This window comes from Leptinotarsa decemlineata, unplaced genomic scaffold, assembly GCF_025532065.1.
Source record: "Leptinotarsa decemlineata unplaced genomic scaffold, Ldec_3_MD MMD2_tig00026354_RagTag_RagTag, whole genome shotgun sequence".
In the NCBI taxonomy this organism is placed as follows: Eukaryota; Metazoa; Arthropoda; class Insecta; order Coleoptera; family Chrysomelidae; genus Leptinotarsa; species Leptinotarsa decemlineata.
The window spans coordinates 6,739,435-6,755,886 of record NW_027412702.1 but is presented as its reverse complement, the minus strand read 5'-3'; the positions used below and the strand labels follow the sequence as shown (position 1 = coordinate 6,755,886).

Sequence of the window (16,452 nt, the reverse complement as noted above, 5' to 3'; positions counted from 1 at the left end):
GAAAGAACGTGCAAATGGCCGTAGACAGCTAACTCTCGAATACTCTCACCATCAACACTGGTGTTCCCCAGGGATCCATATTGTCTCCAACTCCCTTTTAATTGTATATCAACGACTCATTGGAAAAAACCATGAATCCCATATATTGCTTTGCTGGCGACAGCACACTTGTCTTGTCATTGCATTTGGATTGCAGGATATCAGCTACGGAGGCATATCTTCGCCGGCAGCAGGAGGTTGCATATCTTAATGAGGATCTAGAAGAGATTACGAGTTGGGGTGAAAGTAACCAGGTTCAATTCAATGCCACAAAAAACAGGCATCGGTTTTCTCCAAGAAGATGAATGTCCTCGAACCGGATATAATAATGTCAGGTTAGATAATTCCGCTTTCTGCTTCGATAAGTTTGTTGGGGTTAAAATGGACACCAATATGTCTTGGTAGAATCATGTCGTTGGAATTGCGGAAACTGCTTCTCAAAAGCCTGGAACACTGTTCCGAACCAGAGAAATGTACACACCTAAGCAACTTTTGATGCTTTTTAAAGGCTAGATCAGACCGTTTTTGTGAGTATTGTTCTCATGTATGTAGCTTCGTCCTAAGCATATCCTGAAGCTGCTAGATTCCATCCAGAAAAGAGCCATCCACCTGATTGGAGAAACGAACATCACTTGCAACCTTGATAGTCTGGAACATCGAAGAAAGGTTGGAGATTTGTCTCTCTTCTATAGATACTTTCACGAAAAGTGCTCAAGTGACTTGGCACATTTTATTTCACTAAGAGCGGTACATATCAGAAATACGCGACGGACTGTGGCTGCTCATCGTTTTGAGGTTCAACTCAGTATACCTTGAACTTCATTGTTTGAGAACTCTTTCATCTGGAGAACTGTGTTTATGTGTAATAAACTTCTTGAGAACGTTTTTTCAAAGGGATTTAATCTCCAGCGATTCAAATCCAATGTGAATCGCTACTTTCGCACAGGCACCGCTCTGAGAGCGCCTTGAGGATTTTTCTGTAGTGTTTGTGTTTTGTTCTTGAGAAAAATGGTACTATGAAGATTGCACTGCAGCAAGTCAGTCCAAAAACTGTATGGACAGTTTAAAAAAGAAACCTTCTATACCCATATCCCATACAGAGGGTCTAAGCTCCACTTCCTCGAAATTTTCACCGAAGATTGGTTGATTCATACGATTGCACACTGCTACTTCCTTCATGACGAACACGGTTTAATTAAATAGCGGACAGGTTTTTCTTCTACGAATATCTAGATTGAGTTATGTCAGTTGATGCCAGTATGGAGAAAACTATTTTTTTCAGATTTTATCAGTTACATTTCGTCTGAAAAGAAACGATGAGTTTTGTTAAAGATCTTAAAATAGCCACTGATTGTGTTGCATATTTTTTGTCAGAAATAAGACAGTTTTACTCCTTTTGAGTCGTGAATTGAATTCGACTGCGGTTTTGATTTTTATCTTCGACCTACTGAACGACTATGGCCAAGAGAGATTTCAAAATAGTAGAGTTTCAGGCCTTGATTGCTCAGAAGGATTAAACATCAAACTACACATTATTGACATAAACTTATCCATATTTTCCTGTTGTTCACCTAATGTAGGACTTGGTTCGTCTACATGGATTATTTTTTCCTTGGGCCAGTTCTTTTCTTCATCTTTTTCGAATGGTTTATGAATTGAAGATCTCTAACAGAGTATCGCGTCGATACTGTCCTTAATGTCGCCGAAAATGAAAATAAAATTAGTATTTTAGTGATGCACTCTTTGAAACCTTTGGTGTAGTAATGAATTATTATTGAAGTTTTATCCCAACATCAAACCGTTATTTTCAACACCTCGATACGTGTTTCGATCACCAAGTGATCATTTTCAAGAGGAAGATTGAACTAAATTAAAAATTTATACCATCGATACCTCTGCTAGGTACTTGTGTCTCAATTGTCTTAAATTAAGAGGAATATTATATTAATATTATATATTAATCTTCCTATTGAAGATGATCACTTGGTAAACGAAACACAAGTCGAAGTATTGAAATACCGGTTTGGTGTCGGGATGAAACTCCAGTAATATTTATAGATGATAATTCGGTGAAATGATTCCCATTTATTTCATTGTGCCAAATTTTAAATTAATTACTTGGAGTCAGTTATTCATTATTGAAAGTTTACGGCGGCTTCATCTAGTTTCTTTATGAAAACCGTGCTCAGTACAGTTTTATCAAACCCATAAATTATAAATATATGCGCACATTTGATTTGACCCGAAGACAAAACACCTATCTTCTCCGGAGAAATCTATCAAACATAACAATGATCATACAGTTAAAAAATCTACTCCGGTCCTCTGCAAAACACCTACTCGAAATTCTTCAGGATATTTTTTATTATCGTGTTATTTTTTTTATATTAATGAAAACAGGTTGAAAGTCACTTGTCTCATGTTCCGCCAGCTATATGTGTGTGTATGTACGAGCATGGATGTCCGCAATTGGATTTCGAGACCCACATTTTCAACTGTTTAACCCACATTCCTTGTTAACGATTACCGTTGGAGTTTTTTTTCGTTGTCCAATCGGATGATTGCATGGCTAAAATATAATGTACGATCGGCAGATGTACATGAAAAGATGATAATTGAAATTGAGATGAGGTGAAAATTCGTTTTTCGATTTGATTGGTACGAAGAATGAATCTGAAACTAATCAGGATTGATTATACGAATACAAGGTTGATTAAAAATATGGAAAGGGGGTGATCTGCTGATAGAACGTCAGTTGTGAATTCTAAATTTGCTTTCTCTACCTGGGCCATTTTTAAAATTTTTTGAAGACATACCTGGGAATGAAAACAGTCAAAACAGAATCAATGAATAATTTTTTTCCTCAACTGCTGTTGGCAGTATCCTGCATAGACTATTTCCTACTTTTTCTAGACCTAATCATAGTTTATTAGGAATTTTGTTCGAGGAATAAAACCAGACATCACGCCAAGATGATTGTGGATACCAACAATCGAAACGTCGTGAAATGACTTGAAATTTTATAATTTTAATTTACATTTCTTGTTGATTGTTCATGCTTCAATTGTTGCTTGATATAATTGTTAATTTTTCCAGCAAATTTTTTTAATTTTTACAGATTCTTTCAGGGATTTCAAATCATTCTATATCATATTAAACAATGGAAATCCGAACTAATGAAATGCACCACGAAATATTGTCATCCACCTTCGAACAAACCATAGTTCATTATCTATAATAAGATGTACTTTGTCAAATATTTCAAGGTCATCTTTGAGTAATTCTGCTCGAAAGATTTTACCTTAGCAGGTCAGTCAACTCTTTCAGACTTGCCTTTCATCCATGTTCAACTACTCTGATATCGATTCAAAAACACCAACAAGAATTTAGAAAGTATAATGTGACTCAGTTAAATTTCCTAAAGTAGTTAATTGAATCGGAAAAAAAAGAAGTTTAGTACACTTGTTTTACCAGCGAAATAGTAATGGGTTGATTGGATGAAATGTATGAACGATCCTTCATCTATTATGCGCTATCGATAAATCATTTTTGAAAATTTTGTATATTTGTTTCAACATTAGTTTTCGAAATAAATCGTAGTTCAGATAAAAAGGGATTTGTTTAATTTTTGGGCAATAAATAAAAGCCTAGAAGTTTTCTCAATCAACAAAAATGCAATACTCACACAGTGTGTTATTGGATATGTATGATAAGTCTTTTCCTAAACAGAATATCAAATCGAAGCGGCGAAAAAAGCCGTGAGTGACGAGAGGACTAAATGATACCTCAAAAAACTTACGCTCACTGCATTACATTTTATCTGTATTTATCTGTATGTATTCACGAGGTAAAATCTATAAATCCACTATCAGGTTAGTAAAAAAAAAGGTATTATAGAAACATAATTGGAGAATCAACTAACAAAATTAAAGACACCTGGTCCATAATTAATGATATCAGAGGAAAAACCAAAGTTGATATCCCACTGAATCCTAACAAAATTAACGAATTCTATTGCGCCATTGCTCAAAAGCTAAGCAACACTATTGATTCTTTAATCAATCTAGAAAATATTAATATCGATGATAGCCTTATTTTGTATAACACAGATACGATTGATTGAAACCTTCAACGACATCAGAAATAAAAATGCCGATGGGTCTAGCGATTTCGGTGAAAAATGAAAATACTTTTGAATCTACCAGGCAATGCATTGGAGTTAATCTCATTAATGCTTCTTTCGAAACTGGCTCATTCCCTTCTTCCTGAAAGACTTCAATTGTTATTTCCCTACATTTAGATAATCCCTCTAATCAGCGGCCCATTTCTCTTATTCCAACCTTGGCGAAAATTATTAAAAAATTGGTGAAGAAACGATCGAATGATTTCTTAAGTTTGCATGATATCATAAGTAACAACCAATTTGGGTACAATTTGGATACAAGTGATGCAATATTCTCTTTCCTTTATGAAATTTATTCGGGAATCAATGTTGGTGAAGTAGCCGCCGCGATTTTCTGTGACCTTTCGAAGGCTTTCGATTGCGTTAATCATGAATTATTACTCAAAAAACTTTACTGGTATGGCTGCAGAGGGGTAACGTAAAATTGGTTTGAACCGTACCTCTCAGGCCGAAGTCAAATGGTAAGAACATCGGAACTCTCAGAAAGCAGGGCAACTATATCTGGTGTGCCACAGGGTTTTGTGTTAGGTCCGGTTCTGTTTTGTTATATATTAATAATTTGACTATGATAAATGTATCTATATATCTGGTACCTTTACTCTCTCCGTAGTTGGTACAACAATATTGTGGAAGGAAAAGAACTCAGCAGAGCTACATAAAAATATATCATCTGATTTAGAAAAGGTGAAAAATTGGTGTGATGCTAATTTATTATCCTTGAATATCTCCAAAACAAATATAATAACATTTGAATGTCTGCTAAATGAACTCTCAATAGACAATGATATCTTGGAAAACAAATTGAACACAAAATTTCTTGGTTAATTTATTGAACACAAAATTTCTTGGTTTATTTATTGATAATAGGCCTACATTTGACACCTCAGACAATTTAAGAGTAAAATTTCCTCCAGATGTTATGCATGAGGATGATTTCTATCGAGTTGGGTTTTCACACAGCAAAAACGGTTTACTACGCTGTAATTGAATCCCAAATAAGATATGGAATACCATTTTTGGGAACATGCAGTGCAACCCTTATCTTTTCTGTGTTGATATTACAGAAAAGGGTAGTAAAGTGTCTCTGTAAAGTCAAACCTAGGAAATCATGCGGAAATTATTTTGCGGCTAATAAGATTTTACCTGTCGTTGCACTGTTCATTCTTGAAACTGTATGTTTGGTGTATAAACATAAAACGGAGTTTGACCTTGTTTCTTCTCATTATGCTACTGGTAATAGCATATGTAATATTAGACTTACCATGTCTAACTCAACATTAATCACGGATTCCATTTTTTATAATGGTGAAAAATTATTCAATCACGCACCAGTAGATATAGGGTCTGCAAATCTGACCAACGTACAATTAAGGAAAGCAGTTAGCACCAAAGTTTACGGGAAATTTGTGAGAGAAATGCAATCATGCACAGTTCATAAATCCCAGACGTTTTACGCATCGTGGAGAAAAATAAATGTACGTCTGCAGTACAAAATGCTAAGTTCAAAAACTTAACATGTACGTTAACTTTACAGCCGGCTATCGATATAAACTAATCCTTAAATTGTTCTACCGTCAAAAAATATGTTATGTATGTCAGAATTGTAGGATTATATTTGAATTGCTTTTTTCCCAAGATTTGGTGAACATATCTGCAATATTTTCATTTATAGTAATTTATTCAATTTTCACATCTCCTTCGATTACTCTCTCTCTCTCTCTCATACACACACGCACATAATGGAAATGTAAATCTGTGTTTGCTTCGTTGATGGAAAACATTATTTGATGATAAGTGAATTACAGCTTGATTATCACACAACAAAAAAAGACATTTTTCTGCGTTCGAATCTCTAATCAAATATGTCATCCAGCACAACATCTATCTGCATGACAAAGATGAAGCCTTGTATTTTGCGTCGGTGGATGAAACAGCTACACTGTTACAGCCAAGTTACAGTCCAAGTTACAGCAGCTTTTCCATAAAATCCTATGTAACCGTTTTGTAACTATTTACTGTCCACACTTGCATAAAAGACTTCTGAACATTTACATATCTCAGGTTCAAGCACTCTTTCATATAATTATTACATAATTTGTTTTTTTTTCTATATACGTGATACGGATTATTATTTCAGAGGTTGTAATCTTGCCAAATGAAGAAAAATAGTTTTCTATAGTTTCTCAGTAATTCTTGGAGTTCTTCAAAAGGTTATGAGCCGAACTCACGCTGAGAAGAACTCACATAGTAAATTAATCCACGGACTCGGAAACCAATGAACAAACAGAAAATACTGAAGTTATTCAATGGACAAATTTTCGAGGTTTGAACGATTACATAGGAAAACTAATTTTCATTCCTGCATATATGGACTTCAATCTTCATAAAATAATTACTGGGGAAGAAAAAGATCTAGCTGTATCGCCATCTTCGAGTAATATATGAAACAGAACATGTATAAGAAAATATGAAGACATAGCTTTCATACTCTTCAACGTTGATTCGGAAATTAATAGTTAGCCAAAAAACTTGTGATTCTGATGCTTCCAATATGGAATTTAACGTACGATGGATGCTGTGTGTTTTCGTTTGATGGAATTGACCATGATTAGATTTTAGCTTCTATAGCACTGTACGTAATGTTGTTCTTATGACTACTGGCATAAGAAGAGTTCTTAATTTTGAATCCCACATCCACAGAGAAGAGCGGGTTATTTCAACGGTCAAACCTAAGCTATTTGTTATCGTTTTACTATTATAAATCAGTCTTTCATCTCAGAGTTTTTTCTAAAATTCAGGAAGATACTAATTTCCTTCAAATATGTATTTCAGAAATGATTACATTTATGATACTTTTGTACATATTCATTGTATTATGGGCAAATTTAGGATTATGCAAGATAATACCCGAAAAAATAAACGAAAAACTAATAGATAGTTTTTCAAAATTTATAATTTTTTAGCCTGTACCAAGTCCTTTCATCTCAGCTAATCTTGTTATTTTTGATAATTGTAGTGGTCGTGTCAAATAATCCATATTCAATACATCCATGGATATTTTTTTTAAATTTGAGTCAAATTCAGTATTATTATCGAACAGATTAGACAATTACCGGTTTTTGTTGACATTCAAATTATGACTTGAAAATCATTCCTTTGATCAAGATAGTTGTGAAAGTATTTATTTTTTGACTGGTATAAGGATGATACTGTAATTTGTTTTGTTGTAACTTTCGTTTCCTTCTTGACAATGATCGATCTTCGTTGGGAGAACACACAAAACACTATAATGAATCTTGTTGATATCTTGAAATTGTAGTTACCGAAATCGAATATATATTAACTTTTTCAATGACATTCAAAAGGAACAGATATTGTGAAGAATGTGTCAAAGGAAATTCTTCTATCATTGAAAAACAAAAGTCTCTTGAGATTAATAATCCGCGTCCCCTCGTATATTCTCGTACTTACATAGTGAAGCCATGGGACGATTTTGCGCGAAATGCGTTCGACCCACAGGGCCTACTTAATAAATACTCGTTAACGAGATTTGATGAACGACCCATCGATGGTACTCGATGGGCGAGGCATCCGAGATTATGGGCACAGGTGATACCTGCCGGCTCTAGGTCGAAAAAGGAATGCGGAAGAAAACACCTGAATGTTTTTTTTTCATATCATGTCGCCGATCATCGGAATTGGGTGTCATCTAATATAAATTGATAATTGTTTTCATTACTAGTTACATTAAATATTGAGTGGATGGTACTAGAATTCAAATGCCAGACTGGTTAGTCAAAGGTAACGTGAAAAAACCTACGTTTTGGAATTTTTAAAATTCACTCTCAGTCCTGAAAACATATTTATAGATTGGAATTAATGGACCTTTACACTGATATTGGAATAACCACATATGTGAAAACTACGTGTATAATTGTACCACGTTTGTGTAATTGATGACTTGTTCATTATCACTTCAATGAAAGGAATGAAAACAATTTGTTTAAATTCCACCAGTTATCGATTATAAAAACTAACTAATAAATTTGAAATCTAAAAACGTGGTTATATAGGGAGTTTGTAGGTAAGCTGGGCAACACTGGAAATTGTAGAAATAACCGGGGTTAAGTAAGGTTAGGTCAAAAGTGAGTGAGTTTATTCGACCCTCCACCGCAACCCGTAAGGGTTTATTGTGGCTCACACCTATTCACACTCGGCCAAATAAACCCAACTTCATAACAAAGCCGACTAGTTTGTATGGTGAGTGGTCTTTCAGATCAGATGGTAAGAGTACGGCTCTGCCCAACTCTAAAAACCAGATTGGGTCTCCAGCGGTGTAGGCACAAAGTATATGCTCTGCTGTTTCATCATTTTCCAAACAGAGGTGACACACACTGTCTTCCGACAGTCCAAGTCTCTGCATATGATGATTCAAATGACAGTGACCTGTAAGAAGGCCTGTTAGACGTCGTAGTTCATCCCTACTGTAGTCCAACATCTGGTTGGTAACAAGATTCGAAGGGTGAATAAACACCTTGGAGTGAGCCAATTCTGGAAGATTCTGCCAGAAGTCCATGAATCTTCTTGCCATTCAGGTGTTCAAAGTTTGTTTGGCAAAGCCTAAAGCGATGCCAATGACAGATTCTGGTCCGATGAAGCTGCTTGCAGCACCCTCCTTTGCAAGGGAGTCAGCAGCTTCGTTGCCTTCCAGGCCAGTATGGCCAGGAATCCAGACCAGAGACAATCTGTTAAGTCTTCCTATCGGGGAAAGTCGTTTTTGGCAATTTTCTATCAATTTAGACGTTGCTTGGTAGGAGCCAAGAGCTACCAACGCCGCTTGACTATCCGAGAATATTTTTATTGACTTGTTTGTGGGGTTGGATTCATCCAATCTCTCCGCCGACAATTCAATAGCGTAAATTTCCTCTTGAAATACAGCCGCATAAGTTCCTAGGCAGGTTTATATCTCTGTCCTAGGTCTGCGACTGAAAACACCTGATCCATCTATGAACCAACAACTATCTGCTCTTATTATTTTCTTCTCCCGGAGGTTCTAGTCCTCTCTACTCGGGAACAGTACTTTATAAGGCAGTTCGTAGTTGACAGTTAGAGGCATAAAGTCAGAGGTCGTTTCCAGAATGCTGTGACTTCCAATGTCAACCAACAGTCTGTTGCACTCTGCATTAAATTGATTTGTGCAATTGGCGATGTGCACAAGTCTGTATGCAGTCCATCTAGCCTCTCTCTCCAGAAAAATATGGAGAGGAGGTAGATTTAGAAGGATCTCCATGGCCGCTGATAGCCAGACAAGCCTGTCTCTTAAACCAGAGAGCTTCGCTTGGGCCGTTTTCTGTAAAGCTTTCGGCGACCAGGCAATTGCACCATAAGTGATCATTGGTCTAACAATCATTACATAAATCCAGTGGATTTGTTTGGGATCTAAACCATAAATTTTACCACAAATTCTTCGACCTGTCCATACAGTTTGGCTTTGTGTAAAACTTTTTCCAAATGAGCATTCCAGGTGAGTCTTTCATCAAGGATAATGCCAAGATATTTCACCTCCGTTCCCAATGGAATGACCTCACCATTGAGGGAAAGTGGCGTTAGATCGTCCAATTTTCTCCTCTTGTTGAAGGGGATTAACACAGTTTTGCTGGGGTTGACAGACATCTGCTCCCTCAGGCATCAACTGTGAACAACGTCCAACGCGCTTTGGAGGATATTACAAGCTACCCTTCCCGACGTGGACCTTGCCAGGATGGCAAGGTCATCTGCATAAGCTTGATGATCAACTTTCCTTGTGTTGAGGGCATCAAACAGACTATCCATCAGGAGCGACCACAGAAGGGGAGATATTACCTCACCTTGAAGCCAGCCCCTAATGACCGAGGTTGTCAAACTTATAAATTCGAAAGTGGAGACTCGTTCAGGGTTATGTAAGTTTGACAACCCCGGTAATTTCTATAACCTCCAGTGATCAATTTTCATAGTTGGTACCCCTGTTCATTCAATTACCTCCCCATCCAGCTTAACCACAAACTCCCTATATAACCACATTATTAGATTTCGAATGTATTAGTTAGTTTTTTTACTTGATAATAGGATAAAACCTCAAACTGGTTGTAAAAATAAAATTTCCTGGTGAAAATTACACAAAAGTGTTTTTATTCATGTCATTAAAGTGAATGGTACCTCGTTTTATATTTTTTAGAATTTTCGATATGAACTTGGAAACACCGTGAAATTTTATTTCCTTCCTCCTCCTGTATTCTTGTTGTTCTACTTGTGCGTACGACATTGTCATTGTTTTGAGGTTAATTTGTTGGTTATTTCCGAAAATAGAAAGCATTTCATATTATAAAACAAATACTTTATATCTAAAAGAGCAATTCGTTCAGGCTAGTCTCAAATTACCTACACTGTAGGTTAATGGACTGACTCCTATCAGAAAACAACAACTTTTCTGGATTATACCACGAAGGACGTTGAATTATATTTGACAGATGTCAGTGCAGAATTCTTCACTGAAGTTATTCCTGCATATGTTGTTGGCGATATAACTGCCGGAATCGATTTTCAATTAGTGGAACACACTTGCAGACCGGTTTCGGGCTGTTTGACCACTCATCAGTGCAAGGTAGTGTCTAACATCAACATAAGGTCGATGATTTACGATAATTGAAAATCGAATTCCTTCAGAGTATCATTTCTCGAACTAGGCTGAAGCGAACGACAAACAAGTTTGTCATCACCACATCTGCCTGTGAACGAGGTAACCAACCGCATATCCGAAATTTGCCCAATTCCTCGTTTAAGGAAGAAAACTTCACGAATTGAGTAGGCATACTTGGACACTGGCTTCAAATCAAATTATCTTAAAGAATAATTCGTTCAGGCCAGTCTCAAATTACCTACACTGTAGGTTAGTGGACTGACACCTATCAGAAAATAACTGCTCTCCTGGCTAATACCACGTGGTATTAGTCAGGGAAGATTGTAACATGAGATTGTGTGGTGGTTGGAATGAAATAATGAACTTCACATTATAAAAGGTTAGCGGATGGTCATATAATCCTCCCTATTGGTAAATTCAACCAAACTGAATAGGATTCTATGTTCCAGAACATTCCTCAGCATTCGAGACGTAGATCTGGGATTTTCTCAAACGTTCCAGACTATCCTCGAACATTTTAGAATGTTCCAGGATATTTTGGAGTGTCGTAGTATGATCTCGATTATTCTTGAATACCCTGGAATGTTCTTGAAATTTCCAGAAGGCAAAAATTCTAGCTTTTATATCTTCAAAAACACGCCTTTAGGTATTACCAGGAACATTTTTCATGGCCAAAGTAATGTGACACTAGGACAGAAAAAAAAATGTTGGCATCCCTTCGAAGTCATGTTTCGTTGATGGCTTTTTGAGATTTCTGTCAATCCTGTTGTTTATTTGAAACCAATTAAAGTTTTCATACCTTTCGTAGCGGTTGGATCAAATCAAATATATGTTCATTAAATTGCCACTCGGTGAAACGCGTATTGAATAAAATCACGTTTCATTCTCAATGGTTCTAAAAAACTATTATAATCGCGTTAATGTTTTAGATTTCTAAATATCATTCCCATATGAATCGATTACGTGTTCAAACGTACTAGTACACGTGATCTGTGTACAGTGTACATGTGCGATTGCTAACAAAAGGTCATGTTTAGGTAATCATTATGAATAATCATAGATCATAGTGGCAAAAAGTAGAAATGGTTTCCTATTTCCTTTCTAATTATAATGTCCAATATAATCAACAATTATCGAATGACAAGAAAGGATCATGAAAGTGAAACGCGCATTCATAGATTTGATGAAAGTCTGAACTTGCGAAATGATCAGCAGGTACTAATTGAATCAATAATTTGAAATCGGCCGATACTTGATGAAAACGTATTCAAGAAATACTTTATTGTGATATTTTCACCAAGCATTTTTACAAAAACGCAACACATATTTCGCTATACAATAGCTTTTTCAGTTTGTTCGAGTATGGCAACTGTTCATAGATTGAAAATTCAACTATTTGGAAGCGTTTTTTGAAGCTTTCTGAATATTTGTAGCAAACCCGTATTCCTAAGTTATGTATTTATTATGAATACTTTCTTAAGACAAGTAGATGTGTGTTGAACTTCTTCTAATAATGAAATACTAAGATAGATTAGGTTAGGTGGGTCTATTCAAGCCTCCACCGCAACCCGCAAGAGTTCATTGTGGCTCACACCCATTCACACTCGACCAAATAAACCCAGCTTCATAACGAAGCCGATTAGTTTGTATGGTGAGTGGCCTTACAGGTCAGATGGTAAGAGTACGGCTATGCCGAACTGTAAAAACCTGATTCGGTCCGCAGCAAGGCAGGCACAAAGTATGTGCTCTGCTGTTTTATCATTTTCCAAACAGAGGCGACATACACTGTCTTCGGACAGTCCGAGTCTCTGCATATGATGATTCAAATGACAGTGACCTGTAAGAAGGCCTGTTAAGCATCGTAGTTCATCCCTACAGTAGTCCAACAACTGTTTGGTATTAAGGTTCGAAGAGTGAATAAACACCTTGGACTGAGCCAGTCCTGTAAGATACTGTCAGAAGTCCATAAATCTTTCTGCCATCCAGGTGTTTAATCTTTGTTTGACAAAGCCTAAAGCGATGCCAATGACAGCTTCTGGTCCGATGAAGATGTTTGCCGCACCCTCCTCTGCAAGGTAGTCAGCGGCCTCATTACCTTCCAGGCCAGTATGGCCAGGAATCCAGACCAGAGACAATCTGTTAAGTCTTCCTATTGGGGAGAGTCGTTTTTGGCAATTTGCTATCAATTTAGACGTTGCTCGGTAGGAGTCAAGAGTTTCCAACGCCGCTTGACTGTCCGAGAATATTTTTATTGACTTGTGTATAAGGTTGGATTCCTCCAATCTCTCGGCACACAAGGTGAATTCCCGCTTGAAATACAGTCGCATAGGTTGCTAGGCAGGTTGATATCTCTGTCTTGGGTCTGCGACTGAAAACACCTGCACCAGAACCGGAAGATGTTTTTGGTCCATCTGTGAAACAACAAGTATCTGCTCTCGATATTTCCTTCTTCCGGGGGATCCAGTCATCTCTACTCGGGAACAGTACTTTATAAGGCAGTTCGTAGTTGACAGTTGCAGGCATAAAGCTAGATGTAATTTCCAGAATGCTGTGACTTCCAGTGTCAACCAACAGTCTGTTGCACTCTGCATTAAATTGATTTGTACAATTGGCAATGTGCACAAGTCTACATGCAGTCCATCCAGCCACTCCCTTCAGAAATATGTGGAGCGATCACAGAAGGGGAGATAGTATCCCACCTTGAGGGCAGCCTCTGGTTACCCTGAACCTAATGGCCTCGCCTTGTAAAGTCGTAGTAAGATATACTATAACCAGTAGTGAAAGTATTTTTTCTCTAGCAAAATAATTACCATCTAATATGATAATCTTACCTGGAAATCATCATCACTCGTTTGATGAAATCAAAGTCGATCATGATTATGTAATACAGGCAACCAGGAGAAATATAATAATGAAAATTTCGAAATAATTATTCAACATTCAACTGTATATTTATAAGGTTACATGGAGACACAATGAAGATGAAGGATGAATTCATAATATCTCGTTAATAATCTGATTCTGTCAATCGGATAAAAATCTGTTCTATATTCAAAACGAACATTATTTATGGATCCGAATCATCTGAATGTGAGTCTTTCATAATAGCAGTATTACACAATTTATTATCATTTGACTTCACAAATCATTGGTTAATGAAAGACAGAACTATCCTCATAACGTAATTATCTAATAAAATGTGACAGTATAATTATGCTTCCCTACATATTAGGATGAGTTTCGAAATCATAATCACCATCCATAAAACTGGCACCCGAATGAAAAATTGAATAAATTGTAGCCCGAGCATATTTCACATAGTTAGAATTGGTTGGCTAATGTTTGATTGATATGAGCGTAATCGTGAATTTCAGCGATGCTTCCTATTCCTCATGCGCAAACGATATTTTCCATTACCAATTCCAGGTATAATAACTGAACATTTGCATACTTTTTTCATTTCCAATATCGATTGGAGTTCATAAGTATTATTTTTCAAATTGCAGATGAGGATTGGAATGGAGACCCAGCAGAATCCACTATCTATCTTATGCACCAACCGGCGCAAGTAGATATTGAACGTTCCAGTAGGGAAAAATCTCCAGATCCAGTCCAGAGGTTCTCCAGGTACGCTGATCCCCCCTCTTCAAAATACGAAGAACACAATTACAGGCCAGGCAAAAACATCAGAGATGAAACACATAAATATTTAGAAAAACCAATAGCGAAATTCTCTGATAAAAAATATCTGGAGAGACAGAAAAGCTTAGAAAAGGGGAAGCAGCTGAAGAGCTACGATAGACACGGAAGTTACGACGAATTAGAAAGAGAAAGATATTCGAACACTCTAGAGAAGAAGGAAAAGTTCAATGGCAATAAGTATTATTACCAAGGCAGCGTGGGCGACGATCGCGATAATAAGTACTATGATGACGAGAGATATCCTGATGATTCCAGGAGAGACAGGGATGGATATTCTGGCAGGAAAGGTGATAGGGATAAGCCTGTGAAATATTTCGAAGACGACGGATTTGATGAAAATATAAGGTAGTTTTTTGCAACACTACTTTGAATATTTCAAATATATCCAAAAATGTAGTACTTTCCATGTTAACTTGCTTTCGAAGTTGTTTGACTAGAATCTATCACACCCATAATCAATCAATTTATTCAATTTGTTGGAAAATGGAACTGTTATAGATTCAATTCACAACTATTTGGAAGGGTTTTTTGTGTGTAATTCAATGATCCTAATAATTTATATGAATACATATTAATTATTTTTAAAAATTGTTCATGCATGTTCTGGAAGACAGAGAAGGCGTCTAGGTTCGACAAAATTGTCATAAAAATGATAAAAAGTATTTTGACAAATATTACCAAAATAAAAAATGTTTTAGAGTTAGATAGTCATAACAATGAAATGATTGAAAAGATGATTTGAGCAAAAAAGATGATAAACTCCGAAGAAAATGTATCCGGTGTAAATCAGAAGGTGATGTACAAAACTTCAAATTCAATCTGTCACAACCATAATGAAAGAGAAGCTAAACATATTTCTAATGAGTCGAATAATCATTTTATCAGTATAGGAAATCAAAAATCAAACATAATTTCAGTCACCGATCGAGACATGACAAAATTTATGAAACATTATCAAAGTTTGAATATCTACCAACAAATGAAAAACTAGAAGAAATTTTATACAATTTAGATTTCAAGAAAGCAGCAGGCTTCTAAGAAATATCTAGAAAAATTCTTAAAATAGTCAAATCTGATATCTGTTTAAATCTGTTTGAAATCTGTTTTTCCGTTAATATACCACCAGTATTGAACTTTTTAGTGAAACTCTCATTTGAAACTGAAAGCTTCCAAGATGAAATTATGATTACAAAAATTTCAACCACATTCAACAAGATTTGAATAACGAATGGCCCATATCAATCCTACCAGCAATTCCAAAAATTTTGAAAATGGAAATTTGATGCAAAACCTAATCAGCAGTTTCTTAAAAAATCATAAATTTATTAGGTCAGTATGGCTTTTGAAAATTCATAGGCACAATTAATTACCACATTCTTCTGAGATATCTTTACGATATAAGAATACGGCTGTTGGTTGACACTGAAAGTCATAGCATTCTGGAAATGACCACTGACTTTATGCCTCCAACTATCAACTACGAACTGCCTATGAAGTACTGTTCCCGAGTAGAGAGGACTGGATCCTCCGGAAGAAGGAAATATTAAAAACAGATAGTTGTTGGTCTGCCTAGAAACCTATGCGACTGTATTTCAAGCGGAAATTTACGCTATTGAATTGTGTGCGGAGATGGGAAGAATAAAACCTCATGCACAAGTCAATAAAAATATTCTCGGACAGTCAAGTGGCGTTAGAAGCTCTTGGCTCCTACCGAGCAACGTCTACATTGGTACCAAAATGCCAAAAACGACTCTCCTCGATTGAAAGACTCAACAAATTGTCTCTGGTATGGATTCCTGGCCATACTGGCCTAGAAGGCAATTAGGCTGCTGACTCCTTTGCAAAGGAGGGT

General features: G+C 36.3%; 1 protein-coding gene across 1 annotated transcript in view; it reads left to right on the top strand.

Annotated features, from left to right (window-relative positions):
- LOC111504914 (uncharacterized) overlaps window positions 1–16,452 on the top strand; it is a 148,084-nt gene that overhangs the window by 110,878 nt on the left and 20,754 nt on the right. The window contains 1 exon segment of the mRNA XM_023159636.2: window positions 14,405–14,945. Within this exon segment, the coding sequence (XP_023015404.2) occupies window positions 14,405–14,945 (541 nt within the window).